General features: G+C 32.1%; 1 protein-coding gene across 2 annotated transcripts in view; it reads right to left on the bottom strand.

Moving 5' to 3' along the window:
• LOC140437053 (uncharacterized) overlaps positions 1–15,666 on the bottom strand; it is a 31,232-nt gene extending 15,566 nt beyond the window's left edge. The window contains exons 1-3 of one of the 2 annotated variants that reach the window (XM_072526292.1): positions 15,343–15,666; positions 4,452–4,574; positions 4,275–4,334 (exon numbers count right to left, since the gene is read on the bottom strand). In XM_072526292.1, coding sequence (XP_072382393.1) covers positions 4,275–4,334; positions 4,452–4,574; positions 15,343–15,457 — 298 coding nt within the window. In that variant the 5' untranslated portion in view covers positions 15,458–15,666. The remainder of the gene's footprint in view (positions 1–4,274; positions 4,335–4,451; positions 4,575–15,342) is intronic. The other variant, XM_072526293.1, reaches the window with a different exon arrangement.
• Positions 15,667–19,434: the final 3,768 nt, after the last annotated feature.

Genomic DNA, 19,434 nt, shown 5'->3' with positions numbered 1-19,434 from the left:
AACGCAACTCACCAATATTGGCAATATCGATTTAAAGTCGTCTACTTTAAAATATATAATATATGTCTGAATTGTCAATCTGAATGAGTCAGATAAAATTAAATTATTAGAAGAATTCACCAGTTAACAAAGAACAAAAGTTGTTTAATTTATTAATGTTTATATTTTGGGAAAGATTACCGAAGTCAAAAATAAACCTATTTTAAACATATATTGTGGCTTATTTCCAACGAAAATAGTAATTGCATTAAGATGCCACAAGAAGTTTTAATTTAATTTTTTTTTTGTTAACTGGATATGGTAGTTCTGTATGACTTTATAGAACACCTTGATGTAATTCAAGACAAAACTGTATATTGGTTGATTCATATCTATGCATCTTTGTATCAATGCGTTTATGTAAAACTGATCTTTCCTCATTCCCATTGCACTCATGAATCAAAATTGTCTTTACTTACAATGTGCTCAATTTTATTTATTTATACTTCGATGTATAATTTGTGCTTATCACCTATTAAATTGATTGTTAGATGGTCTTAGCATAAGTATGCGTTTGTTAGCCTTTAAGTACTACAATGAAAATACATATCAATTAGTTTTTAAGAATGGTTCCTGTATAAACCAGGAGTGAATCCAATTCCTTCTCCTATTAACTTCATTATCTCTTCTGGTACTTGATCTGTGCCTCTAAAATTGTTGTTTTTTATTAGTTATTAGAACTCTGAAAAGTTCTTTAGTATATTTTAGCAATTTTTACAGTTTAGCTTTAGTTTCATGTGTATGTTAGTTTGTGACAATGGCATCCCCTCTTTCTGATTACAGAAACACAGCTTTAGTTTCCAGAATTATATTTTTCATCAAGATCCATCTATGTGTTACCCATTTTTGGTTAGTTCATGTCTATTAGATTTTTTATTGCTATATTATTCTACCTCTTTCTGCCTACCATTTCACTTTTAATCTCCTATCTTTTTCTTATCGCTGTGTATGAATTGTGTTACGTATTTATGTATTTTTATTTTTTGTTTTGAGACTTTTTAAAGTTATATACAATTTTTCAATGAAAGTTTGTGAGTTTAATTTGGCATTTGAAGTCCTAATTGATTATATTTTTAGGACTGCATTTCCCGTCCGATATGGCGATTGATTCTGAAAAATAATATAACAAAAAAGGCTATGGGTCGTTTATTTAAAGTCTCCTCACAGTTTTTCCTGGTACGATGATATCACAATCTGAAAAACCTGAAGATCTAAAATGATTCTTACAAAATAATGTTAAATTATACAAAAGTATTATATATGTATCGTGCATGAACACCATGTATTTCCAATTTTAAAATTAGTATTTAAGCAAAAAGCGTTTTATTTTATTTCCCATTTATTTATATACCATTACTGTTATCCTGTAGGTCTAGCGCAAAAATTAAATTTAGGATCAGTTAGTTTATTTCGTTACAGTCAAATTTTTATTAATAAAATTGTTTAATTGATTTTCAATATATATGGTAGATCTAGCATATTTTCTAAGTGTTTTATTCTATATAGAGTCCCTGCTCAATTTAATAGACACCATAAAAATTTCAGTTTTTTTTTATTTCAATCGCTAATTGAAAGTATGTTTACTTGGTTAATAAGGTATTAAATGAGTTGCATAACTATTGGGTACATAGTTACGTAGAAAATGGTATAATTTTTCTTAGAATTTTCCAAAATTTACAGATGACAGTAGAATGTGCTCAAAGTGTGAAGTAACTGAATGTTTTACATTTTGAGTTTTTTAACTTAAAACATAAATTTGTGGTCAGTTTATTCAAAATTTGCACTAGTAAGTATTGATATTACTACATAATAGTGTTACTTTTGATTTTACTTAATTCTTAATTATAAAATAAGACGATTAATCTTGGATTAGCATTTTTAGATGGGTAAATCTAATGATCTTTATGTTGAGAAAATCTCGTCCATTACTGCTCTATTAGAGAATACAGTCACTTAGTCAAAGAGAGATAGCACGAAAATGTAGTGTATTCCAGTTGTCAGTGAGAAGATTGAGTCAAAAACTTAAAGAGAAGCGACCTGTGACGTCAGTTCAGAAGGGCCGGTGTGCAAAAAACCTTCAGTCACCCCCAGGGCGCAACGAATTTTAAAAAATGTAGCTGTAACACACAGAAGGGCCACCCATAGAGATTTGAAAAATAAGTTGAAAGAAGCAGGATGCTCAGTATCGGTGGCCACCTACGCCAAAATTTGTATGGCATGTGCTTCAAGTGTCGCAGGCCTGTTAAGAAGTCAAAACTAACACCAAACTGCATGCAAAGTACATGCTCATAAAACGCTTAGCTTGGGCCAAGATCCATAAAGACTGGTCTATTGATGATTGGCGTAAAGTAAATTATTACAAATCAATTTATTTTCGCACTTTATAATTGTTATTCACATTCACAGGTTTGCTTCAGCGATGAAGTCACATTTCAAATTATGGATGACAAGGCCCAGTTTGTCCGAAGACGTCCAGGGGAAAATATGAAAAGGGGTGTGTAATTAATACAATTAAATCCCACCTCAGTAATGATATGGTCGGTAATTAGTGGCAAAGCTATGGGACGTTTGTATGTCGTAGAAAGAACCATGCGGCAAGACATAAAAAGGTTTTGCAGACAAGATTGGTACCACAAGTGAACGAATGGTTTGGTAACAGTCATAAGGTATTTATGAAGGATGGAGCACCTTACCATACAGCTTAAAGAATTAAAAACTTTTTGATAGAACAAAAAATTCCGCTCTTGCCATGGCCCGGCAACTCACCAGACCTAAACTTCATTAAAATGTCTGGGAGTGCCTTAAAAGAGAGTTAGCCAAGGAAATAATAATAATAAATTGAGTGGAGACTGAAGATTGAAATACGTCGCAATTTGAAGGTCGTATTATAATGCAAAAACTTCTTCTACTTTATTTACTATCTTTAAAGGGGATTAAACACAATTTTAGTTGAAAGTAAGTTAATTTCGATGTTTCTTTTATTTATTTATTTTGAACGAGTTCCGAAGTAGAAACGAAATGTCAAAATAAACGTATTTATAACTGAGATCATGGTTAATTCCTATTAAAGAGTAAATAATATTAAAATTCCACAAGAAAATAGCTCCAAAATATTCTTCTCCATTTTATTTTTCTTTAACTTTTTAATAACTGTTACACAAAGTGCCTGTATATTTATCGTCATACACTTCTCCTTTCATTCGTAGGTCATCGCTCCATATCTTCTAAGGTAGGTGCACGTTTTGCTCTCTTCCTGATGATTTATTTCATACAATTCTCACCACACTTCCCTTTGCTTCATTTCAGTTTTTTTCTCTGATCTTGCATGTTTTCAATTCAAACCTGTATATATTTCTTATGATTTTCTTTCTCTCTTTATCTGATAGTATATTTTCAACTATTTCTAAAATTAGCTTCATTTCTGTTCCAGTAAAGCTTTTGGTTTTTGATGTTTATGTTTTAATTTATGGATTTTGTGTCCACCTTATGCTTTGTATATTTTTGATTTGGTTTGAATATTTTTTGTTTCGGCATATGGTATCGTTTAGACATTACACCATTTTACCTACTCTGCATAATTTGCATAGCATTCAATGTTAATATCGTTTTCCCTCATTTTATATTCTTTCTTACGTAAAATTACGTAAAAAGTAATGATGCCCATCATTTTTCTCTATTTTTTTTTCCAAATGTGCCCTTCTAAAGGTTCTTCTAGTAATGTTAGCGACCACGTTAACCCATCTTACTCTACTCACAGCAGCTCAAAATAGATCAGTTGACGTTAGACCAGTCCATTTCCTAAGATTGACCAGCCAGGACATACGTCTGCGTTCAGGGCCTTTCCTGTCCTCAATCTTGCCTTGTAGAATCAACTTTAGAAGTGATATATAGAATAGAAGGTTTTTATTATTACGCATAATGTGGCCAAAGTAAGCCAATTTTCTGTTCTTTACGGTGTTAATATTTTTTTTGCTCTTTACAGGCAATTAAAACAAATACAGTCGCTAGAATAATGAGAACAAAGAGAGCAAGCTACAGAAATTTGGAGAATGATATAGAAATACGTCGTTATCGGAGGATAAGTCGTTAAGGATCAATTAAGAAAACTATAAAATAGTAATAATCTAGATGAATGACAAGGTTAAACCATTCACTATATTCATAAATCTGTTTAATTTATCAATACGATTCAGAAGAAGATTCAATAAAATGTATGCTCGAACGTGCTTACTTACCCCAGTTATGTCCAATGTTCCAATAGTGAAATCCCCGTGTTGGTCCCCGATTCCAGCGTCCTGGAGAAGCAAAAATTGGAATATCAACATGACCTACAGGACGACTACCAAATTGTCCGCAATGCAGAGGCACATGCAAGTTATGAGCAATATTACAAAGATGGTATAAAAACTTACCAACTCCATGATTATATCCATGATGATTGTTTTTCCATCCACGACCGAATCTTGGTTCTATAATAGCTTCTGATTGTGGGTCATTATCAGGGTTCCGTCGAAGACGTGTTAATAATCTGGAATCTAGAAAATAAACAAAGTCTAAAATCTTTCGTTAACAATTTATTGATTATATCTTATTTTCTTAACATTATATAAACTAACAAAATATCGACATAATAATTTGATAAAGAAAATAGTTGAGTAATTACTATTTAAATGAGAATAAGCCACAATTAAAGGTTAAATTACTTTTATTGACGTTTCAATTTCCACTTCGGAAATCGTTCTTGAAAAATTCGGAAAACAAGAACGATTTCCGAAGTGGAAATTGAAATGTCAATAAACGTAATTTAACCTTTAATTGTGGCTTATTCCCATTTAAATAGTAATTACTTTAAAATGCCACAAGAAAATAGCTTCAGAACAGTATTAAAATAGTTTAGTGTAACATAAACATAATATTCAACAGAAATAGAAGTTGAACACAGCCAATATTGAATAATACTTTAATATACTTACAAAATGACCCACTTAAAACAGCCCACCTCAATATTTTTGTCAATATTCATTAAATTTTGTGAAAATGCTGAAACGGATCGATTTTCATCTCAAAGTGAATATATTTTAACGGTACAGGCATCTGTTATTATTTTCAAAATCTTCTTAAGTGTTTTAGGTTAAATATTCATATTCTGTGCTAAGGTTTCTCCAGTTAATATATGGACAATTCTTAATGAAACACCATGTATAATTAAAATAATAAAAGCTTAGAAAAGCTGGAACAGTGCTGCCGTGGTCTGTCTATTCAATGAGTTTTCAAGTTTTTGTCATTACCGATTTTTGAATTTTGGTCTCAATCATGTGAATGAAAAACGAAAGAATAGATAGATGGATGTACTAGTCATTATTTTTTAAGGTTATCATCTACATAAAATATATACGCAGCAATTAGTTAAATAAAAACTTTCACTCGTGGTAGAAAATAGAGAAGAAAAGTTCGTCAAAGGCATTTAACTCATCTAGACCTAACTGTAATATTAAACCTGCGGTATAGGTATCTTTTTGTAAGTGTTTTGGCATAAAACAATCATTTTGCTTGCTACAAGTTCAATTTGATAAAGCAACTCCCAAACTTCATTATTCCATGATAAAGATCATAAATAAAGCTAACATAAGCGACATCTTTCAAAATGTTCTTATTTTCAGTTAAGCTTAATTTTCAAATTCTATAATTTTCAAATTGTTGCCACCTTATTTTTTTCCGCCGAAAAATAGCATTAGAAATTAAGGATATTTTCTCGAGCTTTGAAGAAGCTGCATTAAACATCGGTCTAAAAATAAATGACGACAAAACAAAATACATGGTCGTCTCAAAACAAGAACGACGGCGAATAAGGCAAAACATTACTATAAATGATCACAACTTCGAAGTGGTTAAAGAATTTAAATATCTAGGAGCAACAATCACAAATAACAACAAATTAGAGCGAGAAGTTGAAACGAGAATAATGACAGGAAACAGATCTTTCTTTGCAATGCACCATCTAATGAAGTCAAAACTTCTTTCACGAGATACAAAAATCCGGATATATAAGACCATAATACGACCAGCAGTCGCGTATGGAAGCGAAACATGGACGCTAACAAAAAGGGAAATAAATAAATTGCTGGTGTGGGAACGTAAAATTCTTCGAATGATATATGGCCCTTGCAGAGACAACGTGACAAACGAATGGAGGGGCAGATACAATAACGAGCTAGAGTCTCTATTCGGAAAAGAAAATCTAGTCAGATATATAAAGGCCAATAGACTCAGATGGGCAGGGCATGTGATACGCAGTAACGACAATCGCCTTATAAATAATGTGTTCTGGGAAAGGCCAGAGGGAAGAAGGTCTGTAGGGCGGCCTAGAAAAAGGTGGAAAGATGCAGTCAAAGAAGATCTAGAGAAATTGGGAGTGCGACAATGGGAATTACTGGCACAGGACCGACAAACATGGAAGGCAATAGTAAACGCGGCAAAGACTCACTCATTTACTGTTTTTAGGCTGTCATTCTTTTTAAAATTCCATTGCAAGAAAAAGTGTTCATACCAGTCAGGTTTCATAATGTTCTTATAATGTGGAAATTATTTAAAATACGCATATTTTGCTCTAATTTTTATTTAAAGTAAATGGTTTTTTAATTCCTAACGTCATAAATAGATAATTTAAATATATTTATTTAATTCATTTAATAATATTAATAAGTTTAAATGGGTACCTAATCATTAATTAAAGTGCTATTTAGAAAGGATATACATGTGTAAGATATTATTGATTAAACTAAATTTCCAAATCCTTGCCGACAAAATATTAGACTAATTAATAATAATGTATATTTGATGCGATAAGGGATTTGTGATTGATCTACTACCTAGATTTTTAATCCATATAAACCATAGACTGCTATTAAGAAATGCCTACAGGAGCTTTTGAAAAATATTTGAAGAGCTTACTTCCAAAGTGTCTTAAATCCAAAATTTCGAATTTTGGATATTCCTATTTTATTAAAAGTTTATAGATTTCTTCAGATCTAAAATAAAGTTTTATGAACCAAAAATGGCTTATTTACTATTTGAAAGTGCGTTTGAAAATTGTCTTTATTTCCAAAACGTCACGTGACTCTTCATGATTGTTTTCTTGTTTCAAACTTGTATTGTTTTTGTGTTGGCTTGTGCGAATAACGATAATGGCTAGTTTTGAAGAAGAGGTAATGTCCCACATGGGCTGTACCGCGAGAAAAAGATTACGAACAACACGTAAATAGGTCAGTGATGGTTCGTCGTCACGAATAGGTTATAGAAATAATTGTGAACGTTGTCAGGCTAACTTAATTACTTCCAAAGCTTGTAAACGTTTTTACTCAATATTTTACAGTCATGAAAGTAAAGTACAACAAGATTCATTTATTACCAGTGCCATACAAGTTTAAAAAAGTAGACGTCCTAGAGAAATATTAAGTGAAAGAAACAGAAAATTTTCTATATCATACTTTGTTCAGAAAGTTTCAGTTTTTGCAGCAGAAAATTTCTCAGAATATCGACCAAACGTGTTCAATGCCTTTCTGCGTATTACTTCCGAAATGGTTTTTTCAGACAAGAAAGAAGAGGGGGCAAACGCACTAATATTATCACCACTTAACTACTTTTAGTACATTAAATCCAACCATAAAGAAAATTAATCTATTTTGTGATAGATGAAATGCTCAAAACAAAAACTACATTGTTTTCTTAATGCTGAGTAACATGGTTCAAATGTATGACATAGCAATCAATATTACTTTTCCGGTACGAGTACACAGTTATTTGCCAGTAAATCAGGTTTTTGGAAGAGTGGAAAAACCATTACGGAAAACTGAAGAAGCTTTGTTTCAACTGATTACTACTTTATATTTGAAAAGTTTAAATATGTGTTTGCTCTCAGCGAGAACTGGTTTACTCATGACTGGAAACAATCGGTTAGGAGGCACATAAAATCCAAACTTCATCAGAAATGAAATCCATGGAGATGACAGGTAGTAAAGTGGGTTGCAAGTCCAGCTACATATTTCCATAATGTTTTTAAACACTGTTATGAAATTACTTGAAAAACAAAATTAGCCATGAGAGACATTAGGATCATTAGCGCTCTCTATTATAATCAGAAAGCTATAATAAAAGAAAACAATGTTTTTTCAGAAGAAATAAAAATTGAGAGGTGGCACCCCTCTCAATTGGGATTGATTATCCAGTATTTTACTCTGTTCGATATATATTTAGGGGAACTAATCCAGGAATCACTAAAAGAACTACCTACGGGATTAAAAGTAAATGGTCGACCAATGAATAATATAAGATTCGCAGAAGACACTATTCCAATAGCGGTTGTTCCAATCACAACAAATGGTTAACAGAGTGCTAAAAGTCAGTGAAGAAAATTGATTGTCCTTAAACACAAAAAAGACACAATTTCTGTTGATTACAAAAGCTCTCAAAAAAGCTTAACAATACATTGGGAATAAATTAAAAAAGTTCAAAAATATAAATATCTGAAAACAAAAATTATTGAAAATAATGAGTACCTACACAAAAAAATTAAAACAAGAATAAGACAGGTAGGACAAACTGAAGAATGTATCAGAGAATGTCTTTAAAGATATGACTTCTGAGATGCAACGTATTCTCCGTATTATTTTATGTGTTGAAGGCTTGCATATTACAGAAAGGCATTTCAGACAGATTAGTTATTATAGAAGAAGCATATTAGAATGAGTTGGGAAGATAGGGCCACGAATGTCGATGTGTTGAGAAGACTGGGAAAAAAGAAAGGTTTTAAATACCAATAAAATTAGAGAATTGCAGAATCTGAGATATTTCATTAGGAGCGAGCGTTATAACTTGCTGCAATTAATACTAAGGAAGATTTACAGGGTAGAAGGAGAAGGGGAAGAAGTTGGAAGAAGACGTATCTCCTGGTTGAATAATTTGAGAACTTGGTTTCACTGCACTTCTGCTGATCTCTTTAGAGCATTAGTGTCGATTTCCCACTTTTTTAGAGGAGATGGCACATAAATAATAATAACAAGAAGAAGAAGAAGAAGAAAGAGTTATAAAAAAAATAAATATTTCAATTGTTTCTCGGTTTATACATAATTCGTATAATATATACTCTTCTTTGTTGACATTTTGTAGAATATATTTATTGTTTGTAACTTAAAATGGTTTCGAAGCTATTTTCTTGTGGCATTTTAAACTAATTACTATTTAAATGGAAATAAGCCACAATTAAAGGTTAAAGTTAGTTTATTGACGTTTCAATTCCACTTCGGAAATCGTTCTCAAAATACAAACATCACTAATGTTTGTATTTTGAGAACGATAACTGTAACCTTTAATTGTGGCTTATTCCCATTTAAATAGTAATTACTTTAAAATGCCACAAGAAAATAGCTTCAGAACAATATTAAGAAACCGTTATGGGCCCACGTTATTTAAAATGTTTTCAATAATTTAAAAATAAACACAAATAGAAATAAAAATCACATTTTGATTAAGCATATTTGACCATTTTTAAGATAATATTGCGATTTTACCATTTTATTGGTGTATATAATTATATGTCTACGTAAGAACATGGCTAGTTCTAATTTTAGTATTTATTTTCAAAACTTTTAGGATCACTCTTTAAGAAATAATTTTCCTTTTGAATTTATAATGAGGCTACCGTGGAGTCGGGCATTAAGAAATGCCGTATAACAATGTCTCATTATTTAGTTTAATCACCTTCAAGGTCCTCCCAGGTGCATAATCATAATTAAGAGTTGTACTGTCTGTTCATACTCAAGACGACTTTGACCTCTGAAGCATATATCTTCTCGTTCAATTAATTACTGTAGTGGAAATGCATTCCAATAAACAAATAAACAGGTATCTATATAATTGAAAGCTTTAAAGTATTTTAAAACACTAATTTAGAATGTTATTATGCTTTTATTTACAGGTCATAAAATAAATACAAAAGCGAGCAAATAAATACTACTATCTTAAAATGTTTTTATTTTTTATTCCCTATAAATATGTATATTTCCATCAAGTGTTTTATAACCATTTTTCTTATCTGTAGTGACGTCATTATCTATTTAACCTTTTTATTTTAGAAAATAAGAATTACTCTACGTTCAAAAGACAGAGAAACTTTTAAAAATGTGGTCGCCAACCTCCGTTAATGGGGACGGTAATTTTAAAGAAAGAAAGAATTTTAGAAAAATGCTGTTTTTTTTTTGTTTTATTGAAAAAAATTAAAAACGAGTCCTTTAAAAATTACAAATATAAAATTAGTTGAATTTAATATTAATAGTAAATATTCAATTAAATATACTAAATTAAAAATTAAAAAATAAAATGATAAAAATATTAAAATTACACTTAAAGATAAACAAAAATAAAACAAATAATCTAAAATAAATCTATATATGTATGATATCACAAATCAATATTTTAATTAAACTATCTAGATAAATAAAAATTTATATTTTTAAAAATATAATATTTAAACGTAATCAATGTAACAATAATAATAAATATTCTTGAATGAATCCATTATAAAAAGAATAAATCCCAGAAAAATATGATTGATTGATTGATTTCTACTCTTGGCAATTCTCATCCACTGCTTGTCCGCGACTTGTTTGATATCATCTGCCCACCTTTTCTGTGGTCTGCCTACTCCTCACCTGTTCTCTCTTGGTCTCCAGTTTGTTAATTCCTATGTCCATTTTCCGGGATTATCTCGGGCAACATGTCCGACCCATTGCCACTTAAGCCTTGCTATATATTCTGCGACATCAGTAATCTTTGTCCTTTTATTCTCTGAAGGTTCATTTTAAGACCTATTTTATTTGACTGCTGATTTAATTCCTTGAGCATTTGCTCCAGTTGCTTGATATCTGTACTAAATAATACTACGTCGTCCGCAAACCTCAAATGACTCAAACGTACACCATCAATGCTTAGACCTTTTTGCTCCCACTCGAGCTGTTTGAATACATTTTCCAATGCTAAGGTAAAAAGCTTTGGTGAAATAGTATCACCTTGTCTAATACCTTTACCAGGACGCATTTTTTCAGTTTTTTCGTCTTCATTGATTTTGATGTGGAATGTGGCCTGTTCATAAATGCTTTTAATAAGTGTACCGTAAGTCTATTCGAGCATCCCTCAGGGCTGACAAAAAGGACCAAGTTTCAATACTATCTAATAATACTATAAACTGCACTCTAATAAACATTTTTGTTCAAAATTATCTCAGCTACATTTCTTGTTTAAAAATATTTTTCTACGGCGTACATATTATTGATAAACCGATGTGTTCCGTCCCTCCTCCTAAAATTCCCATCGTAGGTAGGAGTGGCAAACTTTTATGCATCTTTTTTAGGTCCCGAAACTGACATTCTGGGCAAAATTCAGCCTGTTCGTATGATTTTTAGAGTTCAAATCCCTGACGACTGGACTAAACAAGGAACTAAAAATATATCTGGATCTGGAATAATAATGAATTCATTTGTTTCAAAAGTAGTTTTGATTCCGTTGATAAACCCTAAATGATTACAAAACAGCAAATCCTAGGAATTCCGAAAAAACTCCTATAAAACTCGTTAGCAAATCATGAAAAACTGACGTTCCAAGAAATCTTATGTGGTCCTAAAAGGAGTCGTAAACATAAAATAAAAGTATTTTAGGTTAATAAAAGGTTTTTTGATTAAACTAAGTACTTGAATTCTTAAATAAAATAGAAAAAAATGATTTTTTTATCCTCCAAAGGCTGATCAAATAGTTTTGTAAATATCGAAAGACCCATGTCCTAGGCTCAAATAAATATGGATTAAAAAAGAAAAAAAGATATGATAAGATTGAAAAGAAGGCATAATAACTAAGTTTCTATTTGTATGTTTGCATCTTTTATCGCGTATTTATTGGCCTATTATTTGATCTCGACGTGGTATATGCTTATTTACAGGAAAGTTCCATGACTCTATTATATCTACTCCATTACTCCATATTACAATTTCAGCAATATTGTACTCTTATGCTTGCCCAAGTCATTATCTAAAATATTGTTTTAAATCATTCGATTTTGAGAACGAATATAGCAATTTGAATCAACGAGGTTTCAAGGAATAACGACGTTTTAGAAACAGTACTAGTCATTGTTATGACATATTTTGAAAACGGGAAAAATAATTTACAAATCTAATAGTATAAGCCACATCTGTGGTAAAATTTTAATTCTTGAAGTTTTAAGTAAACCAGTGCAATCTATACTCTCTTTATAGTCTTATATTGAGATGTAAATGGCGTTCCGGAAAAAACTAAGATCACCATTATCTTGTTAAACATAGGCAACAAGTAACATTCTAACGTAGTTCTGATGAAGCCCGAAATTATGTGGCGAAGCTTTGCTAAAAATAAAAAACGCTCATTTTAAAGCACTCATTTTTATATACGTATTTCTAACTGTTGGTCGTCTTCAGTACTGTGCAGCCAAGTTAGAAAAGAAGCATGTTAACTTGGGAAAGGATCACTGCAGGAGCAATGCGACCAATTTGTGGCAATATTGTTAGAAGACTTTGAGGATTCCAGAGCAACAACTAACATATTCGCGGAGGAAGCTAAGCTATCTGAGAAAAGGAATGCCAAACGTTTAGAACGTTTCAAACAACAAGAAACAACCGAAATAAAACGACCAATATTCAGAAATATGTATATACGGTTGCCTTCCATCTTATATACATATTTTATTATATTTTTTTCCTTTGTTGTGAGCTGTGCCGATACCAACTAACTTTACCAATTAACTCGCATTAACATTTGCTTGTTGTTTGAAACGTTCTAAACGGTTGGCATTCCTTTCCTCAGGTAGCTTAGCTTCTTCCGCGAATATGTTAGTTGTTGCTCTGGAATCCTCACAGTCTTTTAACATAATTGCCACAACACCGACAGAGATATATGTACATATATACATTCAATATCACGCGTGGACAAAGATCTATGATAGATTATGTTAGGTATAACCAACAAAAATATGCATCCATCAAAAATAATCGACGTTAGATGCCTCAATTAAGCAGACGTAGGTAGCAACCATAGCCTAGTATTAGGTAATAAGAATCATCATGAAATACATCACGTCCAGTCACCAACACCAAAAAAAACCACAGTAAAAGGACTAAATAAGGAATCCACGGAATACTTATATAAACAAAGAGTATCAGAGGAAATTGCAAAGAAATAAATATTAGAAAACAATAACATCGAGGAATGCTGGTAAAAACTCAAAAATAACGTAATTAACCCAACAACAGTAGCACTTGAAGAGAGAAAACAAGTGAAGAAAATAAGAAAGCTTTTTACAATACAGAACACAACAGACATACAACCAATATAAACGAATCTGAAATGAAACGAATACTTTAGTCAAACACATAAAAAGGGAACCTGAAAGAGCTTCTCAAAACAGATGAAACATCACTTCTACGGAAAGAAAAATATGGATAATAATCAGAGGACAAAGCAAAGAGTTGAACGGAACTGATAAAACGAGACACATTTAGAAGAAAACTTTCGATCCCTATTTGCTAAAGGTGACGATAATAAACCACCAACAGAGACAGAGCTAAAGGAAGTATTAAGGAAGTTAAAAAATAGAAAATCACCAGGAGAGGACAGGATACCGAACGAACTCCTAAAGTACGGAGGACCATATCTGACCAAACAACTATTAAAATTAATCGAAAAAATAATAGAACAAAACAGAATATCACAAGAATAGAGATCAAGCATCCTAATACATCGTTTTAAAAGGGAAGACAAATCGGAACCGTAGCGCTACAGAGCTATTAAACTCAACACTAAAATTAACAACCATATAAACTAAATGTTAACAAATAAACTTAATGAAATTATATCACTATCAACAAAGTTTTAGATTAGAAGATCATGTACCGCCGCTGTATTTATAATGAGGCAAGTGCAAGAGAAATCATTAGAATACAACAAACCGGCATATTATGTTTTATGGACCTTAAGAAGGCAATTGATAGCGTCAAATTAAAGGATGTTATCTACCTAGGCAGGAGAGATACCTCTAGAAATAATCAAAACGATAAAAAATATCTACCAGAATAACACAATAAAAGTAAAAGTAGAAGAACTAACTTACCCAATTAAAGCTGATAAGGGGAACATACAGGGGATTCCCTGAGCCCTCTATTGTTCAACCTGGTCATGATTGAAATAATAGAACGAAAAAGGATACCAAAAGTAAGAAAAACAACTTAAAATAATAATAATGGAGACGTCGCAATACTAGTCTCTCAAAGTGAAGATGCTTTACAACCTAGGCTGCACCAATTAAGTATAACCGCCAGAAAATTTAACATGTTAATTTCCCCAAAAAAGACAAAATGCATAGTTATGACAACAAATATACTAAGATGTAAATTAGAGGTGGAGATAATAAAAAAAGTGATGGAGTTTAAATATCTAGGCATCACACTATCAAGTGGGATAATATGACACTATGGGACAGAGCTAGAAGTACAGATATACGACGGAGATGTAAAGTGGAGAACATGAAGGATGGGTAAGAAATAGAAGAGTATAGTGGAACGATCATATAAACCGAATGATAAAAAATACAGTATTAAAGACGGCGAGAGTTGGTTCCCCAATCGGAAGACGATCAGAGGGAAGACCACGAAAACGATGGAACGACAACTTACTGGAGGCACATTGAAAAACAGACAGAGTCATGTCTACACAAAAAGAAGAAGGTCTTGTTAAACCTTCAATAAAGCTGCAGATATTCTTACCAATTTCGAATGATGGACAGTACTTATGATAATCTGAACTTAATTATTGAAATAGTTCTGAAGCCATTTTCTTGTTAAGTTTCAGTTTTAATTATTATTTTCTTTTAGAAATAAGCAGTTGTAATTAGAAATATTTTATATGACGTTTGACTTTCAGCTCGAAAATTAGTTTCAATATTATTTCGTCCAATGCTAAAAACGTTCAATATTAAGTAATTTTACTTTGAATTGCGGTTGATTTACAGAAAATACTTCAGATAAAAATAATCTTCCTAAAAAAACTGATTTTATTGACCGATAAATATATTTATGAAATGTAACGGTAGTTTTTAAATGTATAATAAATGGAGTTCTCAAAATAATAGTTGCGTAGCCAAGAAACTCATTAAAATAATCAACAAATAAGAATTCTTTACAATACATTTAAAAACACTTTTATTAAAATTAAGTAACTCTTACTAACCTTCAAGAACGGCAGATTCTTCGTCGGTTGATTTTTTGTTGTTATAAGGTAAACCACTTGAAAACTCAACCACTACGAACAAAACCAAAATACCAGTTTTAATATTGAAGTACATTTTTAGTTGGTATCGTGAAAAGAGCAAACATCAACTGAACTAGAAAGCGGAGAGCGTCGCTGCTTTTATTTATTTCGCAAAAAAACCAAACGCCGGGACTTCTACCGGGATTCCCTCATGATCTTGATATTCTGAAAGTATTATAGGTAGTTCAACTTGGTAGTAGGTACCTATTAATGATTCACCAAATATTTTCCGACAAAAGACAGACATTGTCGTAATTATTGGTATCTTGGTTTGATAAGGTTAAACATATTTTAGAAACAAAATATTTTTATTGACGTGCTGTGTATTATATCGGAAGCGTTGCAGATTTGTTATTATTGTGTAATTTTTTTTGGTTGACGTACATTCTTAACACCTATTGACGTTCCTTAATTTTTATTTCACCGCAACTAATGTGATTTTCTAAGAATTTTTTGCCTACGTGATATAGCTCGATATGGTGTAAAGTAAAACTAAAAAAATAAATTTTACGTTTTTTTTGTTTCTTTAGACCAAATTAATATTATACAATGAATAATTTTGTTTTGTACACAGAAAGGCAGTAGGCTGTTTTCAAACATACCAGAACTCCCTCCAAAAGTTTTTAAAAAGACTCCCTCCAAAATAATCACTATTTTAGAACTTTTCAAACCAAATAACAAGCCAGAAAGCTTTAGACCCGTATCTTTACTTCTTCTTCTTTACTCTCTTTACTCTCTTCTTTACTCCGCGACGAAGGTTGGCAATCATCACTGCTATTCTAACTTTTGACACTACAGACCTGAAAGAGTTCAGTTGAGCTGCATCCAAACCATTCTCTGAGGTTTCTCAGCCAGGACATTCTTTTTCTACCTATGCTGCGCTTTCCTTGAATTTTTCCCTACATTATTAGTTTTAGGAATTCATATCTGTCACCACGTGTTATATGACCCAGATATTGTAGTTTTCTTATTTTAATGAAATCCAGAATCTCCCTGCTGTTCTCTATTCGTCTTAGTACATTCTGTATGTCCAGGAGATTCTCAGCATTCTTCGATATGTCTATTTTATTGAGATATTGTTTATTTAAAGTCTATTTCTCCACACCATACAAAAGAACAGAAAATACTTAATACTTTAGTACTCTTTTTCTAAGATTTAGGCTGAGGTCTCTACAACATATTATTTGTTTCATATTATTGAATGCACTTCTAGCCTTTCCTATTCTAACTCTAATTTCTTTGGTGTAATCGTTTGTTTCATTAATGTTTACCCCTAAATGTTTATCATTCTGAACTCGTTCTATCGTCTTATTATTTACGTGTAAATTGATGTATCTTTACTGAGCTGTGCCTATAAACTTTTAGAGAAACCTAGTTTTAACAGAATCTCTGGCAAAATCCTGAAAAAGATCCTCGTAGAGCAGAATTTAGGCCCAATCAGAGCTGCTGTGATCAGATACTCATAGTATCAGCTTATATCAAATACTCGATTAATCAGTCAAATGCTATCTGACAGAAGATTTTAAGTTGTTATTGGAGACAAAATGAGTAAGGAAAAAAAACTAAACAGCGCACTTCTCCAAGACAGCACTCGCACTCTTTCTTTCCAATCTGTATATCTCAGATCTTCCACAGGCTCGTTCTAGTCAGTTTTGCTGGGCCGATAATATAGCACTCGAGACTAGGCATACATTTATAGAAACTACAGAGCAGACTCTAACGACCGATCTACAAGTTGAAGTTTTTAAAAACTGAAGTGCTAGCAAAATTAAACTAAGTATACTGTATCTCAACAATAAAAAATGTCACATATGGAATTAAGCGTTATGTTCCAAGACAAAATACGTACATATAATAAGTTTCCTAAACATATTGAAGGTACACTAGGTCATACCCTTTCCTATAAGCAGCACCTTGAAAAAGTCTCTGCTAAACTGAAAACTAGAAATAATATCATTCAAAAGCTCTGTGGAATAATTTGCTACCCTGTGGTATTCAGCTGTAGGATTCATGCATTCTGCTGTAGAGTATTATGCTCCCGTTTTGATAAACAAGCCTTACACACGGTATGTTGACATCCAGCTCAATAACACTATGCTTATGGTAACTGGATCGTTGAGATAGTAAGAAAACATAAAAAGATCAATGATAATTCAGACTTCCCGATTTGGGAAGAACCAGGTTGGAATCTGTAAACCGCCTCTATTACCTTTCAGGTCTTCAGGAGAAGATTGCTGAGAATGAAATATTAGAAAACGATAACATTGAGAGACGTTGAGACATTGAGAGAATTTCCCGTTCTCACTTACGGAGCTCAAACCTGGACATTCACAATAAAGAACATGGACAAAATTCGAAAAACTCAGCGAGCCATGGAACGACAGATGCTTGGTATCTCACTAATAGATCGGCAAACAAACGAAGCAATCCGGAACAAAACAAAAATAAAGGACGCCGCGAAACAAGCAGCTAAATTAAAATGGAAATGGGCTGGACACAACGAACGTCTCGAAGATGGTAGATGGAACAAAGAAGTCGGAAACTGGCGACCGTACGATGCGAAGAGACCAAGAGGAAGGACGATATCAAAAGAGTCGCAGGACCAATGTGGAAACGCCTAGCATACAACAGGGATGAATGGCGAGAAATGGGAGAGGCCTTTATTCGACAATTCGGATAGAAAAAGGGCTATAAAAAAAAACATTGAGAGAAAAGCTGGGAAAAACTCAAAAATAACATAATTAACGCAACAACAGAAGCACTTGGAGAGAGAAAAGTAGCGAATACTAAAATATTAAAAAATAAAACCCCCTGGTTTAGAGAGAAAGTAAAGACAAACTATGAAGAAAAGAAAAAAGCCTTTTTACAATACAGAATACAACAAACACAACAGGCATACAAAAGTACGGAGGACCAGATCTGACTAAACCACTATTAAAACTAACCCAAAAAATAAGAGATCAAAATAGAATACCACAAAAATGGAGATCAATCATTCTAATACCACCCTTCAAAAAGAAATACAAATAGGACACGAAGAACTGGATAGGAATAAATTTATTAAACACAACACTAAAATTAACAATTAAAGTGATTACAAATAAACTGAATGAAATTGTACCACTACCAGAAGAACAACAAGGTTTTAGGTCGGAAAGATCATGCACCGACTCTATATTTATAATAAGGCAAGTGCAAGAAATCACTAGAATACAACAAACCGGCATATTTATGTTTCGCGGACCTTCAGAATGCATTTGACAGACATACATTAAAGGACGTTATCCACTTATTGTACTCAAGAGAGATACCCCTAGGAATAATCAAAACGATCGAAAATATCTATCAAAACAGCAGAATAAAAGTAAATTTAGAAGAAGAACTAACTGACCCAATTAAAGCTGGCAATCGGATAAGACAGAGGGGTTCTTAAGCACTCTATTGTTTAAACTGATTATGGATAAAATAATAAAAAAAATAAGGACAAAAAAATAATACCAAATGGGAGAAAAAGAACTTAAAATAATCTACTATGCCAAGTTGCCAATTTGCCAAGAAAAGTCAAAATGCATGATTATAACAGCAAATATACTAAGATGTAAATTGAAGCTGGAAGGTCAGATAAGAGAACAAATGATGAGTTTATATATCTAGGCATCAGATTAACTATCTAGCGAAAACTCGAAACAGAAGTAGAAGATTAAGTGAATAAAAACATCTGAAAAAAAAAAGAAATGCAGAATTTATAAAACAGTCATCAGACCAATAATGGAATACGCCATAGAAACACAACTGAGATAAAGAGAACAATAAGAATGCTAGAAACAGCAGAGAAACGGAGAAACTAAACTGGAAAACGATAAATATAATGAGAGTGGCGACGTGGAACATAAAAAGCCTAAATAACCGAGATCGGGAAATAGAAAGAGAGTTGAGAGAATATCAAATAGATATCTGCGCCCTACAGGAAACAAAGAGGAAAGGTAAAGGACAGACGCGGCTTGGAGAATA

This window comes from Diabrotica undecimpunctata, chromosome 3 (genome assembly GCF_040954645.1).
Source record: "Diabrotica undecimpunctata isolate CICGRU chromosome 3, icDiaUnde3, whole genome shotgun sequence".
Lineage (NCBI taxonomy): Eukaryota > Metazoa > Arthropoda > Insecta > Coleoptera > Chrysomelidae > Diabrotica > Diabrotica undecimpunctata.
The sequence above is the reverse complement of the archived record's forward strand: the minus strand, read 5'-3'. Positions and strand labels throughout refer to the sequence as shown.